Consider the following 20,618-nt stretch of genomic DNA (forward strand, 5'->3'; position numbering starts at 1 on the left):
AGAGTAACACATACCCCTGTACCCAACTCTAGAGTTTGCAAAGTGCTCTTACAGTCACTGGGTGATACATATCATTTAAGCTATTACCTTTTCTGTCTGGTCCCCAGTCTCCTTATGGTAAAGTAAGTTTTGTTTTGTTTCATTTTCTCCCTGGGTGTCCTTCAAAGTCCCTTCAAGCTCCAACATGAGGGAATGTTCTCCAGATCCCTGCTCCTCTCCAAGTCCTCTCCCAATGAACTCGCTCTTGCACAGGATACTTGGGGATAAACCTCTATTTAAATTGTTCACAAGCAGCACCCTGACCTTCGCTAGGTCCTTAGGTGCCAAGGCTGAAGACTGGGTCCAACCCAAGTCTAAGAACTTTGGCCAGTGATTGAGGTTTAAGCTGTATGGGTTCCCTTTATGTTCAGGCTGTGAATGGAGGTCGGAGGGGGGGATGGTCCCCTAACCTGAGCCCCAGGGCCCTGTGAACTGCCAGAAGGAACAGAGCAGAAAAGTCAGAAGGCTGGGGACTGACCTTGAGCTCCAGTGCTGAGCATGGTGCTCTAGAAAGGAGCGGTGGAGGGGAGGGGCTCCACCCACCAGGTGAGGTCATGGGAAACCAGCTCTGGCGCTGACACCTGGGGAAACCCGTTTCCAGGCCGCTTCCCACGCTAGCTCTCCTGGGAACCAGCTGAGCCCCAAGCGGGGAGCTCCACACCTACCCCCACAGTCCAGTTCCCATTACACTGCCCCCACCCCCAGTCCAGCCCCCACCTTTCAATCTAGCCTCAGTCCTTTGGTCCCCAATCTGTCTCTAGCCAGGCAGTTAGGCCTTGAGGAGGGTTCTGAGGGAGGAGTGGGCTCCAGGAAATGACAGAGACAACGCACGGCTTCACAGACTTAAGGTTTTATTTGCAGACTCTGCACTGCTCTAGCTTCTAGGCTGTGTGACCTTGAGGAAAGGGATGATCCCCAACCCGGTCCTCCTTCAGGTTCTAATTTGCAGCTCCTCCCCCTCCTTTTGCTGGGCCTTGACTCTCACTTCCTGCCCCACTCCTGGCTCAGCCAGTTTGGGCAGTGCCTAGGGAGCCCAGAGACCCAGTTCTTCCCAGGGGCCAGCCCCGCCCTCCCTGGCCTTGGGGATTGAGGGCAGCCCAGGTGTCAGCCTGCTCCTCATCCACCCCACTTCCCTCTCTCCTCCTCCTCGTCATCTTCTTTCCAGGCCCAGCCCTTATCCACCATCAGTCCCAGGCTCCAAGGCCTCTTTTCCTGCTCGCTCTCTCAATCTCTCGCCCACTCCATCCCAAACTTCTCTCCAAATCGGGGTTGAACCCCTTCCAGCCCTCCATAATGCCAAGCGTTCCCCAAGCTCTCTCTCACCCCTGTGCCAAGGAAGGGTCCTAATTCAGCCAGGCTGACCTGAAGGCCCAGGACAAGAAACTGGGAACTGGATCCCAAACTGCTCGGAGGTGACTGACCCTGTTAGGACCATCCCATGAAAATCAAAGTGCCAGGTTTTTTTCTGTGAGCTTTGACTGGAGAAATCCAAATCAGAGCCTTCCCTCCTAGGCTCACCCAGGCATATCAGAGTGGGCAGTTAGAGGCCCATGTCCCCCGAGTGTTCGGAAGGGAAGTGAGTCCTATGAGGTGGCCAGGCCCTGCCAGTAGCTGCCGCAAAGGCCCAGGTGCCCCAGGTCTCAGAAGTCTTTGGCCTCCTGCCTACTACTTGCTATGCAGCCATAGCTGCTCAAACGAAGCAGAAGAACTTCTTCCAGCGGCAGCGGGAGAGGGTGCGCACACCTTTGGCATTCAGTTTCTTCTCCAGCCGGGCTTTGTGCTCAATGGCACTGAGAATAGCCGAGTCAAATACTTCCTTCAAGTTCTTCTGCGTCAAGGCTGAGCATTCAAGGTAGCAGCAGGCTCGGATCTTCTCGGCTAGACCCTGAGCCTGGGGTTGGGGCACGGGGCCCTCCCGGCCCCCCTGGTCCAGCTGAATCAGTACGTTGACATCGTCCCTCAGGTCGGCCTGGGTGCCCACCAGCAGCACAGGCGCCTGGGGGTTGTGCGTGCGGATCTCGGGCAGCCATTTCTCTGTGATGTTTTGAAAGGAGCTGGGCTGCACCACGCTGAAGCACGCCAGGAAGACATCGGTATCCGGGTAGCAAAGGGAACGAAGTCGGTCAAAATCCTCCTGGGGTGGGAAGGCCAGGTGGTAAGGATTAGCCCCCCGCCACATGGAATTCATTTCTCACCCGGGGCTGGAAACCTGAGACTCCAAGAGCCCAAGGCTTTCTCCATTTGCTCCATATGGGGTCCTCCCAGCCTCCAGCCCACCTCCCCGCAGACCAGTAGAGGCCGCGCCCAGCTTCTCACCTGTCCCGCTGTGTCCCAGAGCTCAATGCGCACCGGAGCTCCATCCACCAGGACTTGCACTGCAGGGGCGGGGCGGGGAGAGCCTGAGTTAGGAAGGGCGTCCTGGGCCGCACCAGCGCCACCTCGGGGCCTGCTCCAGTCTCCTCCCCGGGGTCCTCTGCGCCCTCCCGCCGAGACGCCCGCCCCAGCTCCCCGGTGCACAGCCCCGCCGCAGCCACGCGGCCGCACGGGCGATTGAACGTACGTACCAGAGAAGGTGTCCAGCGCAGTGGGCCGGTAGCGCGCGGGGTACCCATTGCAGGTGTAGCTGACGATGAGGCTGCTCTTGCCCACGGCGCCGTCGCCCACCAGCACGCACTTGATGCCCAGCTCTGGGGGCGCGCTACGCCGCCGCGGGGGAGGGGTCGGGGCCCGGAGCGGGGGCGGCTCGGCCTCGCTCAGCTCCCGCGGCGGCATGGCCCGCTCCGGGGGCAGCAGAGGGGCCAGCCCGGGTCTCGGCTTCGCTGCGCTCGGTGAAGCAGGTCCCGCTGGCTGCCTCTGACTGAGTGGGTCCAGGCTGGGCGAGTCGGCCCAGCGCTACCAGCGGGTTTGTGTAGAGCCCCGCCCATCTCATCTACATGTTTCAGGCGGCCCCGGACCCCACCCACCGGCGAAGATCTCCCGCGGCCAGGCACCCTGCGAGGCCAGGCGAGGAGGAGGAAAACCCCGGGAGGAGGAAAGGCAGGCAGAAAGCTGGAGCTCCAAGAGTCACGCAGGTACAAGGACAAAGAATCGTCAAATGAGAATACCAAGAAGAGACAGACATCCATGATTTATTGTTAGGAGGAAGAAGCAAGTTGCAGAACATATAATACAGTATGTTCATGTTAAACAAATGTGCAAATTAAACCTTGTTCAACTTACAAGAAAAAAACTCTATGCATATGTTTGCATGAGTATTAAAAAGTTGGGATAATTTTATTAATGAAAGAATTACTTTTTTAAATATTGAGGCTGGGAGCAGTGGCTCATGCCTGTAATCCCAGCGTTCTGGGAGGCTAAGCCAGGAGGATCACTTGACCCCAGGAGTTCAAGGTTACAGTGAGCTATAATAGTGCCATTGCACTTCAGCCTGTGTGACAGATCCTAAAAACAAACAAACAAACAAAAAACCTGTTGACCCCTGAACAAGGCGGGAATTATGGGCGAGAAACCCTGTGGAGTCAGCCGAAAATCCCTATATAACTTTTGACTACCCCAAAATTTAACTATTAATAGCCTGCTGTTGCTGGGCTCGGTGGCTCACGCCTGTAATCCCAGCACTTTGGGAGGCCGAGGTGGGTGGATCACCTGAGGTCAGGAGTTCGAGACCAGCCTGGCCAACATGGTGAAACCCCGTCTCTACTAAAAATACAAAAAATTAGCCAGGTGTGGTGGCGGGTGCCAGTAATCCTAGCTACTCAGGAGGCTGAGGTAGGAGAATCACTTGGACCTGGCAGGTGGAGGTTGCAGTGAGCCAAGATTGGGCCACTCCACTCCAGCCTGGGTGACAGAGCAAGACTCTCTCTTAAAAAACAAAAACAAAAAACAAACAAACAAAAAGTAGCCAAGCACGGTGGTGTGCATCTGTAATCCCAGCTACTGGGAGGCTGAGGTGGGAGGATGGCTTGAACCTGGGAGGTGGAGGTTGCAGTAAGCTGAGATCATGCCATTGCACTCCAGCCTGGGCAACAGAGCCAGACTTTGTCTCAAAAATAAATAAATAAATAAATTAAAAATAGGCTGGGCGCAGTGGCTCACACCTGTAATCCCAGCATTTTGGGAGGCTGAGGCGGGCAGATCACATCACGAGTTCGGGAGATCCAGACCATCCTGGCTAACACAGTGAAACCCCGTCTCTACTAAAAATACAGAAAATTAGCCGGGCATGGTGGTGGGCGCCTGTAGTCCCAGCTACTCGGGAGGCTGAGGCAGGAGAATGGCGTGAACCCAGGAGACAGAGCTTGAGTGGGCCGAGATTGCGCCACTGTACTCCAATCTGGGAGACGCAGCAAGACGCCATCTCAAAAAAAAATAAAAATAAAAAAATTAAAAAGGCTGGGCGAGGTAGCTCACACCTGTAATCCCAGCTAATTTTTGTATTTTTAGTGGAGACGAGGTTTCACCATGTTGGCCAGGCTGGTCTTGAACTCTTGACCTCAGGTGATCCATCTGCCTCGGCCTCCCAAAGTGCTAGGATTACAGGTATGAGCCACCACGCCCAGGAGGCTTATCATATTTTCAAACTTTTTTCTTTTGACCTGTATCAGAAAGTTAGAATCATCATAAAGGTCTGCACCCTTGTGGTCTCCAGTTGGGTAGGCTGAGGAGAAGGAGGAAAAGGAGTTGGTCTTGCTGCCTCAGGGGTGGCAGAGGTGGAGAAGGTGGAAGGGGAGGCAGGAAAGGCAGGCACACTTGGTATAACTTTTATCTATTTTTAGAGATGTGGTCTTGATCTGTTGCACAGTCTGGAGTGTAATGACGCAAGCATAGCTCACTGCAGCGTCCAAACTCCTGGCCTCAAGCAATCCCGCCCCAGCCTTCCAAGTAGCTGGGATTACAGGCATGCACCCCCAGGCCAGGCTAAATTTTTTTAATTTTTTTTTTTGTAGAGACAGTCTTGCTTTTTTGCCCAGGCTGGTCTTCAACTCCTGGCTTCAAGCGATACTCAGGCCTCAGCCTCCCAAAGTGCTGGGATTAAAGGCATGACCCACCACACACGGCCCTCAGTGTAACTTTTATTGAAAAAGTTCTGCCTAAAATGGACCTGTACAGTTCAAACCCAGGTTGTTCAAGGCTCAGCTGTATACAGATCATGAGAGAGGCAGAGAAACACAAATGTGAATACAGCAGGCAGGAATGTACTGTATTCCTTTTCAGAGGAGAGCTTTCTCAAGACTCAGCCTGAAGGCAAGCTGTGAACACTTTCACTCCCCTCAGCTAAAGGAACTCAGGGTGCTGAGAAGCTAGCTGGGGAGGATCTTCAAGGACAATTTCCCATTTGAATATTTTATAAATCTCCAAATACCTAATATTATCTTCATCATCATCAAAAGCACATAATAATTACCTATCTGCAGATGCTTTTCTGGGCCACCCACTGCCCTTGCCCTAGAAGGAGTTTGCAGACTGAGACAATATCTCCCAGGTAGCCCTAGGAAAGTCACCTGGAGAGCAAGTGAAGAGTAGCCTGATGCTAATTTTGTCTCTTTATTGCAACCACACCAAGTGACACCAGGCCCAGAATCCTTTCTCTGATCTCTGACCCTTTCATCTCAGCCTATGCAAAGATCACAGAAAACACCATCACCTTCAGGGAGTCAGCCATTCACGAGTTTTGGGAAAGGAGAGTGTTGGGAGGGGGAGGGGGAGGGGGAGGGGGAGGGGCAGTGAATATTAAAAGAGATAATTCTATTTCTCCAAGAGCTGGTAGTATAAAAGCCATAAATCCGTCCAGGTGCGGTGGCTCACACCTGTAATCCCAGCACTTTGGGAGGCTGAGGTGGGTGGATCACTTGAGGTCAGGAGTTCGAGACCAGCCTGGCCAACATGGTGAAACCCCGTCTCTACTAAAAATACAAAAATTAGCCGGGCATGGTGGTGGCGCCTGTAATCCCAGCTACTTGGGAGGCTGAGGCACAAGAATTGCTTGAACCTGGGAGGCAGAGGTTGCAAATGAGCCGAGATCGCGCCACTGCACTCCAGCCTGGGTGACAGAGCGAGACTCAGTCTAAAAAAAAAAAAAGCCATAAATGCAAACCAAATCTTTACATCTCTTAGAAAAAGTGACAGGTTCCCTGATTTTTCTTTTCTTTTTCTCTTTTCTTTCTTTCTTTTTTTTGCCAGGGTCTCGCTCTGTGGCCCAGATCAACAGATTCAACCTCAGCTCACTGCAACCTTCACCTCCCAGGTTCAAGTGATTCTCCTGCCTCAGCCTCCCAAGTAGCTGGGACTACAGGTGCATGACACCATGCCCGGCTAATTTTTATATTTTTGGTAGAGACAGGGTTTCACCATGTTGGCCTGGCTGGTCTTGAACTCCTGAGCTTAAGCAATCCACCTTCCTTGGCCTCCCAAAGTGCTGAGATTTCTTGTTTTCTCTTTTTGAGCCCAAAGGAGAGGACTACAGCTAGAAAGATGACTTAATCATTAAAATCTCGACTATGGGGATGGGGAAATCGTAGGAGCCCCTGTAACCACTTCTACATGCCAGTGTCTTCATCCTACATGCCATACCTCTGAATGTCTGGGGATGCTAATAATCCCTAATTGTAGCCCCAAGTCTCAAAAACTTCTCAGACACATCCACGTAAGTTTATTCATCTAGCAAGTGAAAGAGGCCTTACCTGTTGTCCTGCCTGTGTATTCCTCTAGAAAGCCCAAAAGCTGTTGTATTTGCTCTCCTGGAAAAGGAGTGGCATTTTAAAAGACCTGGACATCAGGACACCTGTCCCAGTGTTCCCAGTTCTTCAGCTCACTAGCTGTGTGATGCCTACCAAATCACTTCATCTGTCTCAGTCCTATAAAATGACAGGTGAAGCATGTTTATCTCTGAAAGCCTTTCTGGTGCTAGCAATCTGTGATTCAGGGATCCCAGGGAAGCTGCCCCAGCCCAGGTGTCTGGGACAGAATTACTACACACACACACACACACACACACACACACACACACACACACACACACATACACACACACACACACACACACGCTCTTCTTTGCAGTGCTCTTGTTTTTTTACCTGGATTTTAATAATAGTTTAATTATAGCTGTAAATTTGAGGGTAATCCTGTTTCATCCTTTCTGCAGGCAGGAGGGGTGTAAATACACAAATTGGGTGGGGTTGTCTGCTTGGGCACAGGTAAAAGCCCTGATGTGGCCTGAGACAGGTCATTATTTTCTGGCCGCTTAGGTGGGGACACTTTCCAACCTAGGTCCCTCTGTCTGAACTGGTTTAGGGACAGTTTTGTCAGCAAGAGGGGGAGGGAGGAAATAACTTAGGGTGCTGATGAGTCACCTGTTTCTCAGAGAAGGACTTGCTGGGGAAGTTTGCAATTCTGGCTGCTACTGCTGGGAAACTCCCCTCCTAAGGGTAGGCTGGGTCTTATTCCTGCTGCCTGCCAGATCTTCTGCCCCAACTTCCAGCTAGACACACATTTGCTAGGATTAAAACTTGGCTCTGACATTCTCCATGGAGAAATAGCAGATTATAGGACTGGGGCAGGAAATATACAAGTCTATACCAATATAAATAAATAATTAAATACATAAATAAATGAGACATGCCGGGCCTGGTGGCTCATTCCTTCAATCTCAGCACTTTGAGAGGCCAAGGCAGGAGGATTGCTTGAACCCAGGATTTCAAGAGCAGCCTGGACAACATGGCAAAACCCAGTCTCAAAAAAAAAATAATAATAATGGGGCATGGTGGTATGCACCTGTAAGTCCCAGCTACTCAGGAGGCTGAGGTGGAAGGATCACCTGAGCCTGTGAGGTTGAGGCTGCAGTGAGCCACTGCACTCCAGCCTGTGTGACAGAGTGAGATTCTGCACCCCCTATCCCCCCACCGCAAAAAAAAAGGCAAAAAAAAAAAAATAGTTTACTTAAAAAAAACCAAAAACTAAAAAACTCAAACATAGCCATGACATTGAATCACGGCAGTAATATCTTGCTTCCAAAATGTCCATCACAGCTGTATATGGCTTTAGACTTGTAAAAGTGCTGCAGTCTGCCCTGTCTCATAAGAACCAAGTGACATGGCTTAGAAGAGGGGTGTGTCTGAGAAGGTGTGGCTGTGTGTGTGTGTGTGCGCGCACGTGTGTCTATTCCCATTTTATCAGTGAGTATAGGGGACCTGCCCCAAGATGAAAGAAACTAGTAAGTGGCAGTCTGTTCCAGAATGAACAAGCAAGCCACAGGTCCACCCTCAGGTGTGGTCAAGTTTTTTTTTCTTTTTTTTAAGATAGAGTCTGGCTCTGTCGGCCAGGCCAGAGTGCAGTGGCAAGATCTTGGCTCACTATAACCTCTGCCTCCTAGTTCAAGCGATTCTCCTGCCTCAGCCTCCCAAGTAGCTAGGACTACAGGCGCGGACCACCACGCCCAGCTACTTTTTGTATTTTTAGTAGAGATGAGGTTTCACCATGTTGACCAGGCTGGTCTCGAACTCCTGACCTCAGGTGATCCACCTGCCTCGGCCTCCCAAAGTGCTGGGATTACAGGCATGAGCCACTGCGCCCGGCCAGTGTTGTCAAGTTTTATTAGGTATTTTTGTTAATTCCATATCTTAAGTTTACTGAAAACACTGGAATGCCTATAGCAAAACCTGGACAAGAATAAACCAAAAGAAACCAACCCCCTACCCTACCACCACAATTATTCCGCTGGCAAATAAGGGATTAACAAAAGAACACCACGGCCAGGCACGGTGGCTCACGTCTGTAATCCCAGCACTTTGGGAGGCTGAGGCAGGCAGATCACCTGAAGTCAGGAGTTCAAGAGCAGCCTGGCCAACATGGTAAAACCCTGTCTCTACTAAAAACACAAAAATTAGCTGGGCATGGTTGCATGCACCTGTAATCCCAGCTACTCGGGCAGCTGATGTAGGAGAATTGCTTGAACCTGGGAGGCGGAGGTTACAGTGAGCTGAGATCACGCCACTGCACTCCAGCCTAGGAGACAGAGCGAGACTCCATCTCAAAAAAATTAAAAACAAAAACGAAAGAACACCAGTGGTGGGGAAAAGTTCTTCCAAGGGCTCCATCCAGAGAGAGGTTGTTTGTGAGTGAATGCACTCTCATTGTCTTTTTCTGTTTCTTCTGCGTACTCCAGTCCAAGACCCCCAAAATCAGGCCTGCTGCTTAGGATGAGCTCAGAGACTGAGATGGGCAGGTCAGAAAGCTTTGAAATAAAAACAGGATTCAAGAAAAAGAATTTTATATTTAACACTTGCTTACCAACATACTGATAATAATAATTATATATTATATATAAGTTAATATATAATTATATATTATAATATAGTTATATGATACAATAATAATAATACAATAACTTGACTACCCACTTTCTGAGCTTTCAGTGGAAATTGGGCCACCATAGGTTTTTCTCTTCCTTTTTCTTTATTTTATGCATTTTATTTATTTTCTTTGTTGAGACAGAGTCTTGCTGTGTCACCCAGGCTGGAGTACAGTTGAGCGATCAGGGCTCACTGTAGCCTCGACCTCCCAAGCTCAAGTGATCCTCCTGCTTCAGCCTCCTCAGTATGTGGCACCACAGGTGCATGCTACCACACCTGTCTAACTTTTTAATTTTTTTGTAGATACTGGGTCACCCTATGTTTCCCAGGTTGTTCTCAAACTCCTGGGCTCAAGCAATCCTCCTGCCTCAGCCTCCCAAAGTCCTGGGATTATAGAGGTGAGCCACGACACCCAGCAACACAGATTTTTCTCTATTTCCATGTGCTTGTGTCCTTGGAAGAAGTTTGTGGCAAATTTACCCAGCTGGGCTGAGTTTTCCCCATGGTGCTGCTGGTCAACCCTTCAAGTCCATTTCCTCAGTCCCCACACCCTCTAGACCACCCTTGGGCTCAGGCTGGTTCCTGGGCTTCTGTCCTGTCTTCCCTGCTCCCTCACACCCAGCCTTGGCCTCCACTTCTCCCTTCATTTCTCTCCACCTCGCCATCCAGCTGATCCCACCGCTACTGCCCCCTTCCAACCTCTCTTTCCGCTCAGATCTTGCACCCAAGCCCTAGCTTTCTAAATGCCTGCAAGAGTTGCCACCTAAAACCTTTATCTAAAAAACCCCCCTACTAACTTCCTTATTTTCATTTTATTTTTGTTTTTGAGACAGAGTCTGGCTCTGTCACCCATGCTGGAGTGCAATGGTGCAATCTCAGCTCCCTGCAACCTCTGCCTCCCGAGTTCAATTGATTCTCCTGCCTCAGCCTCCTGAATAACTGGGATTACAGGTGTGCACCACCACTCCTGGTTAATTTTTGTATCTTTAGTAGAGAGGCGGTTTCACCATGTTGGCCAGGCTGGTCTCGACCTCCTGAGCTCAAGTGATCTGCCTGCCTCAGCCTCCCAAAGTGCTGGGATTACAGGCGTGAGCCACCACACTGGCCCTATTTAATTAATTAATTTATTTATTTATTATTGTTATTTTTTTGAGACGGAGTCTAGCTCTGTCGCCCAGGCTGGAGTGCAGTGGCACAATCTCGGCTTGCTGCAACCTCCGCCTTCGGGTTCAAGAGATTCTCCTGCCTCAGCCTCCCGAGTAGCTGGGATTACAGGTGCCCACCACCACGCCCAGCTACTTTTTGTATTTTTAGTACAGACGGGGTTTCACTGTGTTGGCCAGGCTGGTCTCGAACTCCTGACCTCATGATCTGCCCACCTTGGCCACCCAAAGTGCTGGGATTACAAGCATGAGCCACCACGCCTGGCCATTTATTTATTTATTTTTAGAGATGAGGGGTGTCTCGCTCACCTCTGGACTCAAACTCCTGGCCTCAAGAGATCCTCCTGCCTCAGTCTCCTAAGTAGCTGGGATTACAGGCGTGCCCCACTGCATCCAGCACCTCAGTATGTTTTTGAGATTCACTCATGCTGTTGTGTATAAGGGTAGCTTGTTTTTTTGTGCTTTTTAATTTTTATTTTACTTATTTTTTTTTTAGAGATGGGGTCTCTGTTGCCAGGCTGGAGTGCAGTGACATGATCATGACTCCACTGCAGCCTTGAACTCCTGGGCTCAAGAATCCTCCTGCCTCAGCCTCCCAAGTAGCTGGGACTATAGGCACATTTAACCACACCCAGACAGTTCTTTTTTTCTTTGCTGAGTAATATTCCATTATATGGATATACCACAGTTTGTTTATTCTCTTTTTTTTTTTTTTTTTTTGAGATGTAGTTTTGCTCTTGTTGCCCAGGCTGGAGTGCAGTGGCGTGATCTTGGCTTACTGCAACCTCCTCCTCCCAGGTTCAAGTGATTCTTCTGCCTCAGCCTCCCAAGTAGTTGAGATTACAGGAGCCTGTCACCACGCCCGGCTAATTTTTCTATTTTTGGTAGAGATGGGGTTTCCCCATGTTGGCCACGCTGGTCTGAAACTCCTGAACTCAGGTGATCCTCCCACCTCGGCCTCCCAAAGTGCTTGGATGACGGGTGTGAGCCACCGCCGCACCCAGCCTGTTTATTCTCTTGATCAACATTTGACTTGTTTCCAGTTGCAGCTACTATGAATAATGCTGCTATAAACATTCATGTACAAATCTTTGTGTGGACATATTATTTTCATTTCTCTTGGATAAATACCCAGATATTGAATTGCTGGGTCATGAGGTAAATATGCATGTTAAGTGGCTGTTAGTAGTTGTACCATTTTATATTCCCACCAGCATTTTATGACACCTCCAGTTGCTCCACAACCTCACAACACTTGGTGTTGTTGGTTTTTAATATTTTGGCGCCGGGCACGGTGGCTCACGCCTATAATCCCAGCACTTTGGGAGGCTGAGGTGGGCAGATCACTTGAGGTCAGGAGTTTGAGACCAGCCTGGCCAACATGGTGAAACCCCGTCGCTACCGAAAATACAAAAATTAGTTGGGCAGTGGTGGGTCCCTGTAATCCCCACTACACGGGAGGCTGAGGCAGGAGAATTGCTTGAACCTGGGAGGCAGAGGCTGCAGTGAGCCGAGATCGCGCCACTGTACTCCAGCCTGGGCGACAAGAGCCAGACTCCATTTCAAAAAAAAAAAAAAATTGGCCAGGCGTGGTGGCTCACACCTGTAATCCCAGCACTTTGGGAGGCTGAGGCAGGTGGATCACGCGGTCAGGAGTTTGAGGCCAGCCAGGCCAAGATGGTGAAAGCACGTCTCTACTAAAAATACAAAAATTAGCTGGGCACTGTGGTGGGTTCCTGTAATCCCAGCTACTTGGGAGGCTGAGGCAGGAGAATCACTTGAACCCAGGAGGCGGAGGTTGCAGTGAGCCGAGATCTTGCCACTGCACTCTAGCCTGGGCGAAAGAGCAAGACTCCATCTCAAAAAAAAAATTTAATTAAAAAAATATTTTGGATTTTATTGCTGTTGTATTGTTGCTGTTTATTTTATTTTATTTGTTTTTTTGAGTCTCGGCTCACTGCAACCTCTGCATCCAGTGTTCAAGCAATTCTCCTACCTCAGCCTCCTGAGTAGCTGGGAGTACAGACGCGCTCTACTATGCCTGGCTAATTTTAGTATTTTTAGTAGAGACGGGGGTTTCACCAAGTTGGTCAGGCTGGTTTCGAGCTTCTGACCTCGTGATCCTCCCGCCTCAGCTTCCCAAAGTGCTGGGATTACAGGCGTGAGCCACCATGCCTGGCCTGCTGTTGCTTTTAATACTAAATCTCATCATTTTTTAAAAGCTTGAAAACAGGCTGGGCACAGTGGCTCATGCCTATAATTCCAACACTTTGGGAGGCCAAGGCAGGCGGATTGCTTGAACCCAGGAGTTCTAGACTAGCCTGGGCAATATAGCAAGACTCCGTTTCAGTTATTTTTTTAAGTTTGAAAACAGTTTCTGCAATAGGTCATACGGATTAATATATAGTTAACTCATATATACGCGTGTGATATAGTGGGTGCATGTGATGCACATTAACATGCCAAGTCATGCATTCATTCAGCAGGCACTTCCCAAGTACTTACAGTGTGTCAGGCCTTATGATCTAAAAGGTTGTCAGGGCTGGAAGCAGGATGAGAGGTGGCTATTAGATTTCACATTAATCAGATGAGGTTTCCTGGCTTCAACATCTTTTGAAATATCTTCTAAAGGATAGGTAAGAAGCATAGCACCCAGCTCTGAAGCAGTGCTCTGAAAACCATTGTTTCCTGACCTCAAAGATCTCTAAATGGACCACAACAAGGGTTTGGCATTTTTTTTTTTTTTTTTGAGATGGAGTTTTGCTCTTGTTGCCCAGGCTGGAATGCAATGGCGTAATCTTGGCTCACTGCAACCTCCACCTTCTGAGTAGCTGGGATTATAGGTGCGCACCACCACGCCTGGCTAATTTTTGTGTTTTTAGTAGAGACAGAGTTTCACCATGTTGGTCAGGCTGGTCTCGAACTCCTGACCTCAGGTGATCCACCCGCCTCGGCCTCCCAAAGTGCTGAGATTACAGGTGTGAGCCACTGCATCTGGCTGGGTTTGGCTTTTAGAGAATCACAGAATATTAGAGATGGTTAAGTTCCCCCTTCACAATTTACAGCTGAGAAAAGAAAAGGGTAGCTCAGAGGGGGTAGGGGACTTGTCCAATGGCGTTGGCTAAGTTGGGTTTCATATCTGAAAACAAGAGGGGCTTTAAGAGCTTGGCCAAGGAGGCCACTGGATAAACAGCATGGAGAGTGGTAGTGGGGAGAGCAAAAACCAGCGGGGTGAGGGTGGGGCTCCTGGCAGATGTGGTGCTGGCACAAAGCATTGACCCCCCATTTCCCATGCTCCCTAAAGAAGCTTATAAACTATGCTGACAACTCAAACATTTCATCTTTTTTTTTTCTTTTTTTGAGATGGGGTTTCGCCCTGTCACCCAGGCTGGAGTGCAGTGGTGTGATCTCAGCTCACTGCAGCCTTGACCTCCTTGGCTCAAGCCATCCTCCCACCTCAGCCTCCTGAGTAGCTGAGACCACAGGCATGCGCCACCACGCCTGGCTCATTTTTGTATTTTTTTTTTTTTCTGTATAGATGGGGTCTTACTATGTTGCCCAGGCTGGTCTGGAACTCCTGTTTTTTGGGTTGTTTTTTTTTTTTTGAGACAGAGTCTTGCTCTTGTCGCCCAGGCTGGAGTGCAATGGCGCAATCTCGGCTCCCTGCAACCTCTGCCTCCCAGCTTCAAGCGATTCTCCTGCCTCAGCCTCCCGAATAGCTGGGAATACAGGTGCCCGCCATCAAGCCCAGCTAATTTTTACATTTTTAGTAGAGACGGGGTTTCACCGTGTTGGCCAGGCTGGTCTCAAACTCCTGACCTCAGGTGATCCACCCGCGTTGGCCTCCCAAAGTGCTGGGATTACAGGTGTGAGCCACCGTGCCCGGCCACTCCTGGTCTTAAGTGATCCTCCTGCCTCAGCCTCCCAAAGCCCTGGGGCTCCAGGTCTGAGCCTGTGATGGAGTGGTGTGTGATGAGCTTCTTCTCCTAAAGCAGGGGCCGGGCAGTAGGAATGCAAGGGGACCTGCCATTTGTTTACAGGTACCTAGACCTGCTGGTCACCTTTAGGAAAGAGCCCAACGCAGTTGGGGATCTGGAAACTGATTCCCTTAAAATAATTTCTACCCTCTGTCACTTGGGAGACCCTTTCATACCCCTAAGGATGTGTGAACCCCTGTTTGAGGACCCCTGGTTTGAGGATGCTCTCATTTCTGACCTAGACAAGTGAGGCCACTGGGCCTGCAGTCCTGAGGGCGGTGGGGGATGAAAGAGAGCAGCTTGGCTAGAAGCTCCCTCAGTGAGAGAAGGGATGACAGTAGCAGGGAGGGGATACTTTTTGAGAATTGGGGCGATTCAGGTAGGTTTAGACACATGCAGAAGGGAGCCAAACATGAGGGAGAAGAAAGAAGGGCGTGGAGAGCTGTTCTGAACAGGCCAAGGGTCTTCTTTCCTCAGCATATTTTAATGGAAGCCAACAACTGTGCTAGGCCCTGTGCCAGGAAGTGGTGTGCTAGAGACACTTTTCCCTGTCTGGTGAGAATTAGAGAAGACAGGGGCCTGGTCCTGGCAAGGGGAGGAGTATCAGGGAAGCCATTCTAGAGGGAGCAAATCCTCAACACCAGACACTCTAATGTCCAAATGGGTGTGGTGCATTTTGGAAACATCCTTAGATCAGCATGACTGGGGCTCTGAGCAATGAAAACAGATGGAGTTTAACTGGGGATGGGGCAAAGGACTGCTAGGTTTTCTTTCCTAGTAAGTCTTTTTTTTTTTTTTTTTTTTTTTTTTTGAGACAGCAGGCTCACTCTGTCACATAGGCTGGAGTGCAGTGGCACAATCTCAGCTCACTGCAACCTCTGCTTAGCGATTCTTCAGGCTCAGCCTCCCGAGTAGTTGGGACTACAGGTGTGCACCACCATGTCTGGCCAGAATGCCAGAATTCCAAAGGATTTATGCAGATACTTCACCCTCAAGGAAGCAAAAACTCCCACCCCTTAAGGGCAGGGTGTGTAGTGACTTCCTTCCAAACAGTACAGCATGGAAAAGAGGGAAAAGAGTAACTCTGTAGTGGAGAATCCTGACAAGCACTATCTTGGTCAGGTGATCAGTCATGATGATAAGTCATGCTGATAGTGTGTATCCTCGATATAATAGAGAGGTGTTGATAATGGTTCTTTATCTCCCCAAACCATAAATAGCCCTAGTCTAAACATGAAAAAAAAATTAAATGAATTCCAACAGAGAGCATTCAACAAAATACTTGCCTAGTACTCAAAATTATCAAGGTAATCAAAAACAAGGAATATCTGAAAAACTTAAAAACTGCCAGTCAAGAGCAGTTCAAGGAGACATGATGACTGTTTTTCCCTATACATAACCTGTGATAAAATTTAATTTATAAATTAGGCCCACTGTGAGATTAACAACAACAATAATATAGGACAGTTATAACAACAGACTGTAATAAAAGCTATGTAGGCCAGATGAGGTGGCTCATGCCTGTAATCCCAGCACTTTGGGAGGACAAGGCCGGCAGATCACCTGAGGTCGGGAGTTCGAGACCAGCCTGACCAACATGGAGAAACCCTGTCTCTACTTTTAAAAATACAAAATTAGCTGGGCATGGTGGCACATGCCTGTAATCCCAGTTACTAGGGAGGCTGAGGCAGAAGAATCACTTGAACCCGGGAGGCGGAGGTTGTGGTGAGCTGAGATAGCACCATTGCACTCCAGCCTGGGCAACAAGAGTGAAACTCCGTCTCAAAAAAAAAAAAACCAAGTTATGTGAGGCTGGGTGCGGTGGCTCACACCTATAATCCCAGCACTTTGGGAGGCTGAGGCAGGCAGATCACCTGAGGTCATGAGTTGGAGACAAGCCTGGCCAACACGGTGAGACCCCGTCTCTACTAAAAATACTAAAATTAGCCAAGCGTGGTGGTGGGTGCCTGTAGTCCCAGCTACTCGGGAGGCAGAGGCAGGAGAATTGCTTGAACCCAGGAAGTGGAGGCTGCAGTGAGCCGAGACTGCACCATAGCACTCTAGCCTGGGCAACAGATCAAGACTCCATCTCAAAAATAAATAAATAAATAAAAGTTAGGTGAATGTGTTCTCACTCTCTCAAAATATATTATTCTATTATCCACACCTATTTCAGACTGCTATTGACTGCAGGCAACTGAAAGCCCAGAAAGCAAAACTACAGATAAGGGGGAACTGCTGTACTTCAAACAGACACAGGCATCAATGAAAGAGCCTCCGGCAGGGCGCAGTGGCTGATGCCCGTAATCCCAGCACTTTGGGAGGCCGAGGTGGGCAGATCACAAGGTCAGGAGATCGAGACCATTCTGGCCAACATGGTGAAACCCGTCTCTACTAAAAATACAAAAATTAGCTGGGCATGGTGGTGCGCCCTTGTAGTCCCAGCTACTCAGGAGGCTCAGGCAGGAGAATTACTTGAACCAGGGAGGCAGAGGTTGCAGTGAGCCAAGATTGCGCCACTGCACTCCAGCCTGGTGACAGAGCCAGACTCCATCTCAAAAAAATAATAATAATAAATAAAATAAAATAAAAAAGAGAGACTCTAGTGGCCCAAACAGGAACAACCTGAGTAATAATATAAAGTAGTATTGGTGGGTTCTGGAAGTTAAAAATAAATAAATAAAAATAGACCTGGCGTGGTGGCTCATGCCTGTAAACCCAGTACTTTGGGAGGCCGAGGTGAGTGGATCAACACTCCTTCAGCCAGGTAATCAAGAGTAAGATCAATAGTGTTAAGTCAAGCTGATATGCACCTTCATATAGTATGATGAGAATGTAGTGTGGAATGCTGGATGAGATCCTGTTCCAGAAAAAGGGCATTCAAACTAAGGGGTGGGCACGTTGGCTCACACCTGTAATCCCAGCACTTTGGGAGCCCAAAGCAGGCAGGTAGCTTAAGCTTAGAAGTTCAAGACCAGCCTGGGCAACATGGGAAAACCATCTTTCTACAAAAAAAATACAAAAATTAGCTGGGCGTGGTGGTGTGCACCTGTAGTCCACGCTACTTGAGGGGCTGAGGCAAGAGGATCGCTTGAGCCCAGGAGGTCAAGGCTGTCAGGCCAGGCCTGGTAGCTCACACCTGTAATTCCAGCACTTTGGGAGGCCGAGGCAGGTGGATCGCCTGAGGTCAGGAGCTCAAGACCAGCCTGGCCAACATGGTGAAACCCCATCTCTACTAAAAATACAAAAATTAGTTGGGCATGGTGGCGCATGCCTGTAATCCCAGCTACTCGGGAGGCTGAGGCAGGAGAATCGCTTGAACCTGGGAGGTGGAAGTTGCAGTGAGCCACATCAAGCTACTGCACTCCAGGCTGGGTGACAGAGCAAGACTCTGTCTCAAAACAAAACAAAACAAAACAAAAAAAGGCTGCAGTGAGCCATGATTGAGCCAGTGCACTACAGCCTGGGCTACAGAGTGAGACCCTGTCTAAAAAGAAAGAAAGAAAAAAAAAACACTAAGGAAATTTGAATAGAGTATGAACTTTAGTTAATAATAATATGTCAATATTGGTTCATTAATTTTAACGATGGCACCATACTAATGTAAGATATTCATACTAAAGGAGACTGCACATGAGGTATATAGGAACTCTCTGAACTATCTTCTCAATTTTTCTGTAAATTTTATTTTATTTTATTTATTTATTTTTTTGAGACAGAGTCTCACTCTGTTGCCCAGGCTGGAGTGCAGTGGCACAATCTTGGCTCACTGCAAGCTCCGTCTCCCGGGTTCACGCCATTCTCCTGCCTCAGCCTCCCAAGCAGCTGGGACTACAGGCGCCCACCATCACGCCCGGGTAATTTTTTTTGTATTTTTAGTAGAGACAGGGTTTCACCATGTTAGACAGCATGGTCTCGATCTCCTGACCTTGTGATCCGCCCGCTTCGGCCTCCCAAAGTGCTGGGATTACAGGCGTGAGCCACTGCGCCTGGCCTGTAAATTTTAAATTATTTCAAACAGAAAATCTTTTTTTTTTTTTTAATAGAGACAAGTTCTCACTATGTTGCCCAGGCTGGTCTTGAACTCCTGGACTCAAGTGATCCTCCTGCCTCAGCCTCCCAAACTGCTGGGATTACAGGTGTGAGCCACTGCACCCAACCAGAAAATTTATTTTTAATTAAGTCAATTAAATCATTCCTTTTAATCTTGGTCTTAACTAAGTCAACAATTACCACTGGTAGTTAACTTGTATAGAGCATTTTGTATTGAGGCACAGCTTTGGGTGATTTGCATAATATGCTATTATACAACACTCACCTTACAAATATAGAAACTGAGACATGAGAGAGCTCATTCATGCAACTTTTAACAACTGTTTATGAGTGAGTTAGTGAGTGTCCTGGAAGAGTTTGCCCATGGTCTGGGCTCCTCCAGGAAGTGCCCTGCAGTTGTCTCATGTGCCACTGTCCAGGCTGAGCTCAATCAAGTGACCCCACCCCTCTTCACCGGGATCCTCCTCCTTGACCATTATGTCACTGCTACCATCTGCCAGGTCTCCCCAGGAGTCATCCTGCACTCTTCTGTCACTTCTCAAATCTAACTTGACACCAAGTCCTGGGAGCATTTCTTCGGAAAGTTCTCCCCAGCCTATGTTCTTTCTCATGTTTGGGTCCTCACTGCTTCTCCTTTGCCTCTGCTTGGGTCTCACCTGCTCTGAAGGGATCTCTACCTAAGCCATCACCCATTTTTCCAGAACCCACATCATATACTCTCTCAACACCAACCAAAACCTTCCCATGGCCCATTGAATAACTTTGCAACCTGGCCACAGCCCGCCTCATTCCCTCCACTCCCTAGCACTCCAGCGTTGTACCCCAAAATCACACTGCTTGCAGGCCATTGCTGTTTTCTTTTCCTTTCCTTTCCTTTCCTTTCCTTTCCTTTCCTTTCCTTTCTTCTTTCCTTCCTTCTTTCCTTTCTGTTCCTCTTTTTCTTTTTTTGAGGCAGAGTCTCACTCTGTCACCCAGGCTGTAGTGTAGTGGCACAACCTTGGTTCACTGCAACCTCTGCCTCCCAGGTTGAAGCGATTCTCCTGCCTTAACCTCCCGAGTAGCTGGGACCACAGGCATGCACCACCACACCTGGCTAGTTTTTGTATTTTTAATAGAGATGGGGTTTTGCCGTGTTGGCTAGGCTGGTCTCAAACTACTGGACTCAAGTGATCCTCCCACCTTAGCCTCCCAAAGTGCTGGAATTACAGGTGTGAGCCACCGTGCTCAGCCCTGCTCTTGGTTTTCTTGAGGTCTGCATAATACCTTCTCTTTTTGCCCTTAGAGGTCCTACATGCTCTTCAAGTCTTAGGTCAAATTCAGCTGCTTTCTTACACAGATCCTCTCTCTCATTGGCTTAGCAGTCACCTGTTACCTGTCTCATGGTAACTGCTACAATGACTCTGAGGACTAGAGGCTGGTGCATATGTCTCCAGCTGTGAGTTCCCTAAGGCACCTCTGTATCTTCATGCTCAGAAATCACTGGGTTATTTCCTGCAGTTTCTATCAAAGCAAAATGTCCACACTGCATCATTAGGGGCCCCGAAGTGGCCAGAATAAGAAAAGCCAGCTGGGCGCAGTGGCTCGCACCTGTAATCCCAGCTACTGGGAAGGCTGAGACAGGAGAATGGTTTGAGCCCGGGTGTTTAGATGAGCTATGATCACATCACTGCACTCCAGCCTGGGTGACAGAGCAAGATCCCATCTCTAAAAAGAGTTCTGAGGGATCCAGAGAGGCTTCAGGAAGGAGGAGGACTTGAGAGAGACTGTCAGATGAAAGTCACATTTAGAGTTTATTAAGCACATGCTCCATGTTGGGCATTATACTATAGCAGTGAGCTTTCACGTGGATCACCTCATTTACTTCTCAGCACAGACCTACTAGGTAGGTATTTGTCTCTGTAGATGAGGAAACTGAAGCTAAGAGCATCAACTTTGCAGCGTCACAGCTAGCAAGTGGCTGGGCAGGGATAAGAGATACAGCTTGCCCTTGGAGATCATACATGCACTTCAAGTCTTGGGTCAAATTTAGCTGCTTTCAT

The 20,618-nt window shown here is 48.9% G+C and overlaps 1 protein-coding gene across 1 annotated transcript; it reads right to left on the reverse strand.

The window, feature by feature from the left end:
* Nucleotides 1-837: 837 nt before the first annotated feature.
* Nucleotides 838-2,923, reverse strand: RHOV (ras homolog family member V). The gene is made up of 3 exons (XM_031006895.3): nt 2,604-2,923; nt 2,356-2,414; nt 838-2,173 (listed from the first exon to the last, which is right to left on the reverse strand). Exons 1-3 carry the CDS (start codon nt 2,809-2,811, stop codon nt 1,730-1,732), a joined length of 711 nt encoding a protein of 236 aa, XP_030862755.1. The 5' UTR covers nt 2,812-2,923; the 3' UTR covers nt 838-1,729.
* Nucleotides 2,924-20,618: the final 17,695 nt, after the last annotated feature.

Source organism: Gorilla gorilla, chromosome 16, assembly GCF_029281585.2.
Source record: "Gorilla gorilla gorilla isolate KB3781 chromosome 16, NHGRI_mGorGor1-v2.1_pri, whole genome shotgun sequence".
In the NCBI taxonomy this organism is placed as follows: Eukaryota; Metazoa; Chordata; class Mammalia; order Primates; family Hominidae; genus Gorilla; species Gorilla gorilla.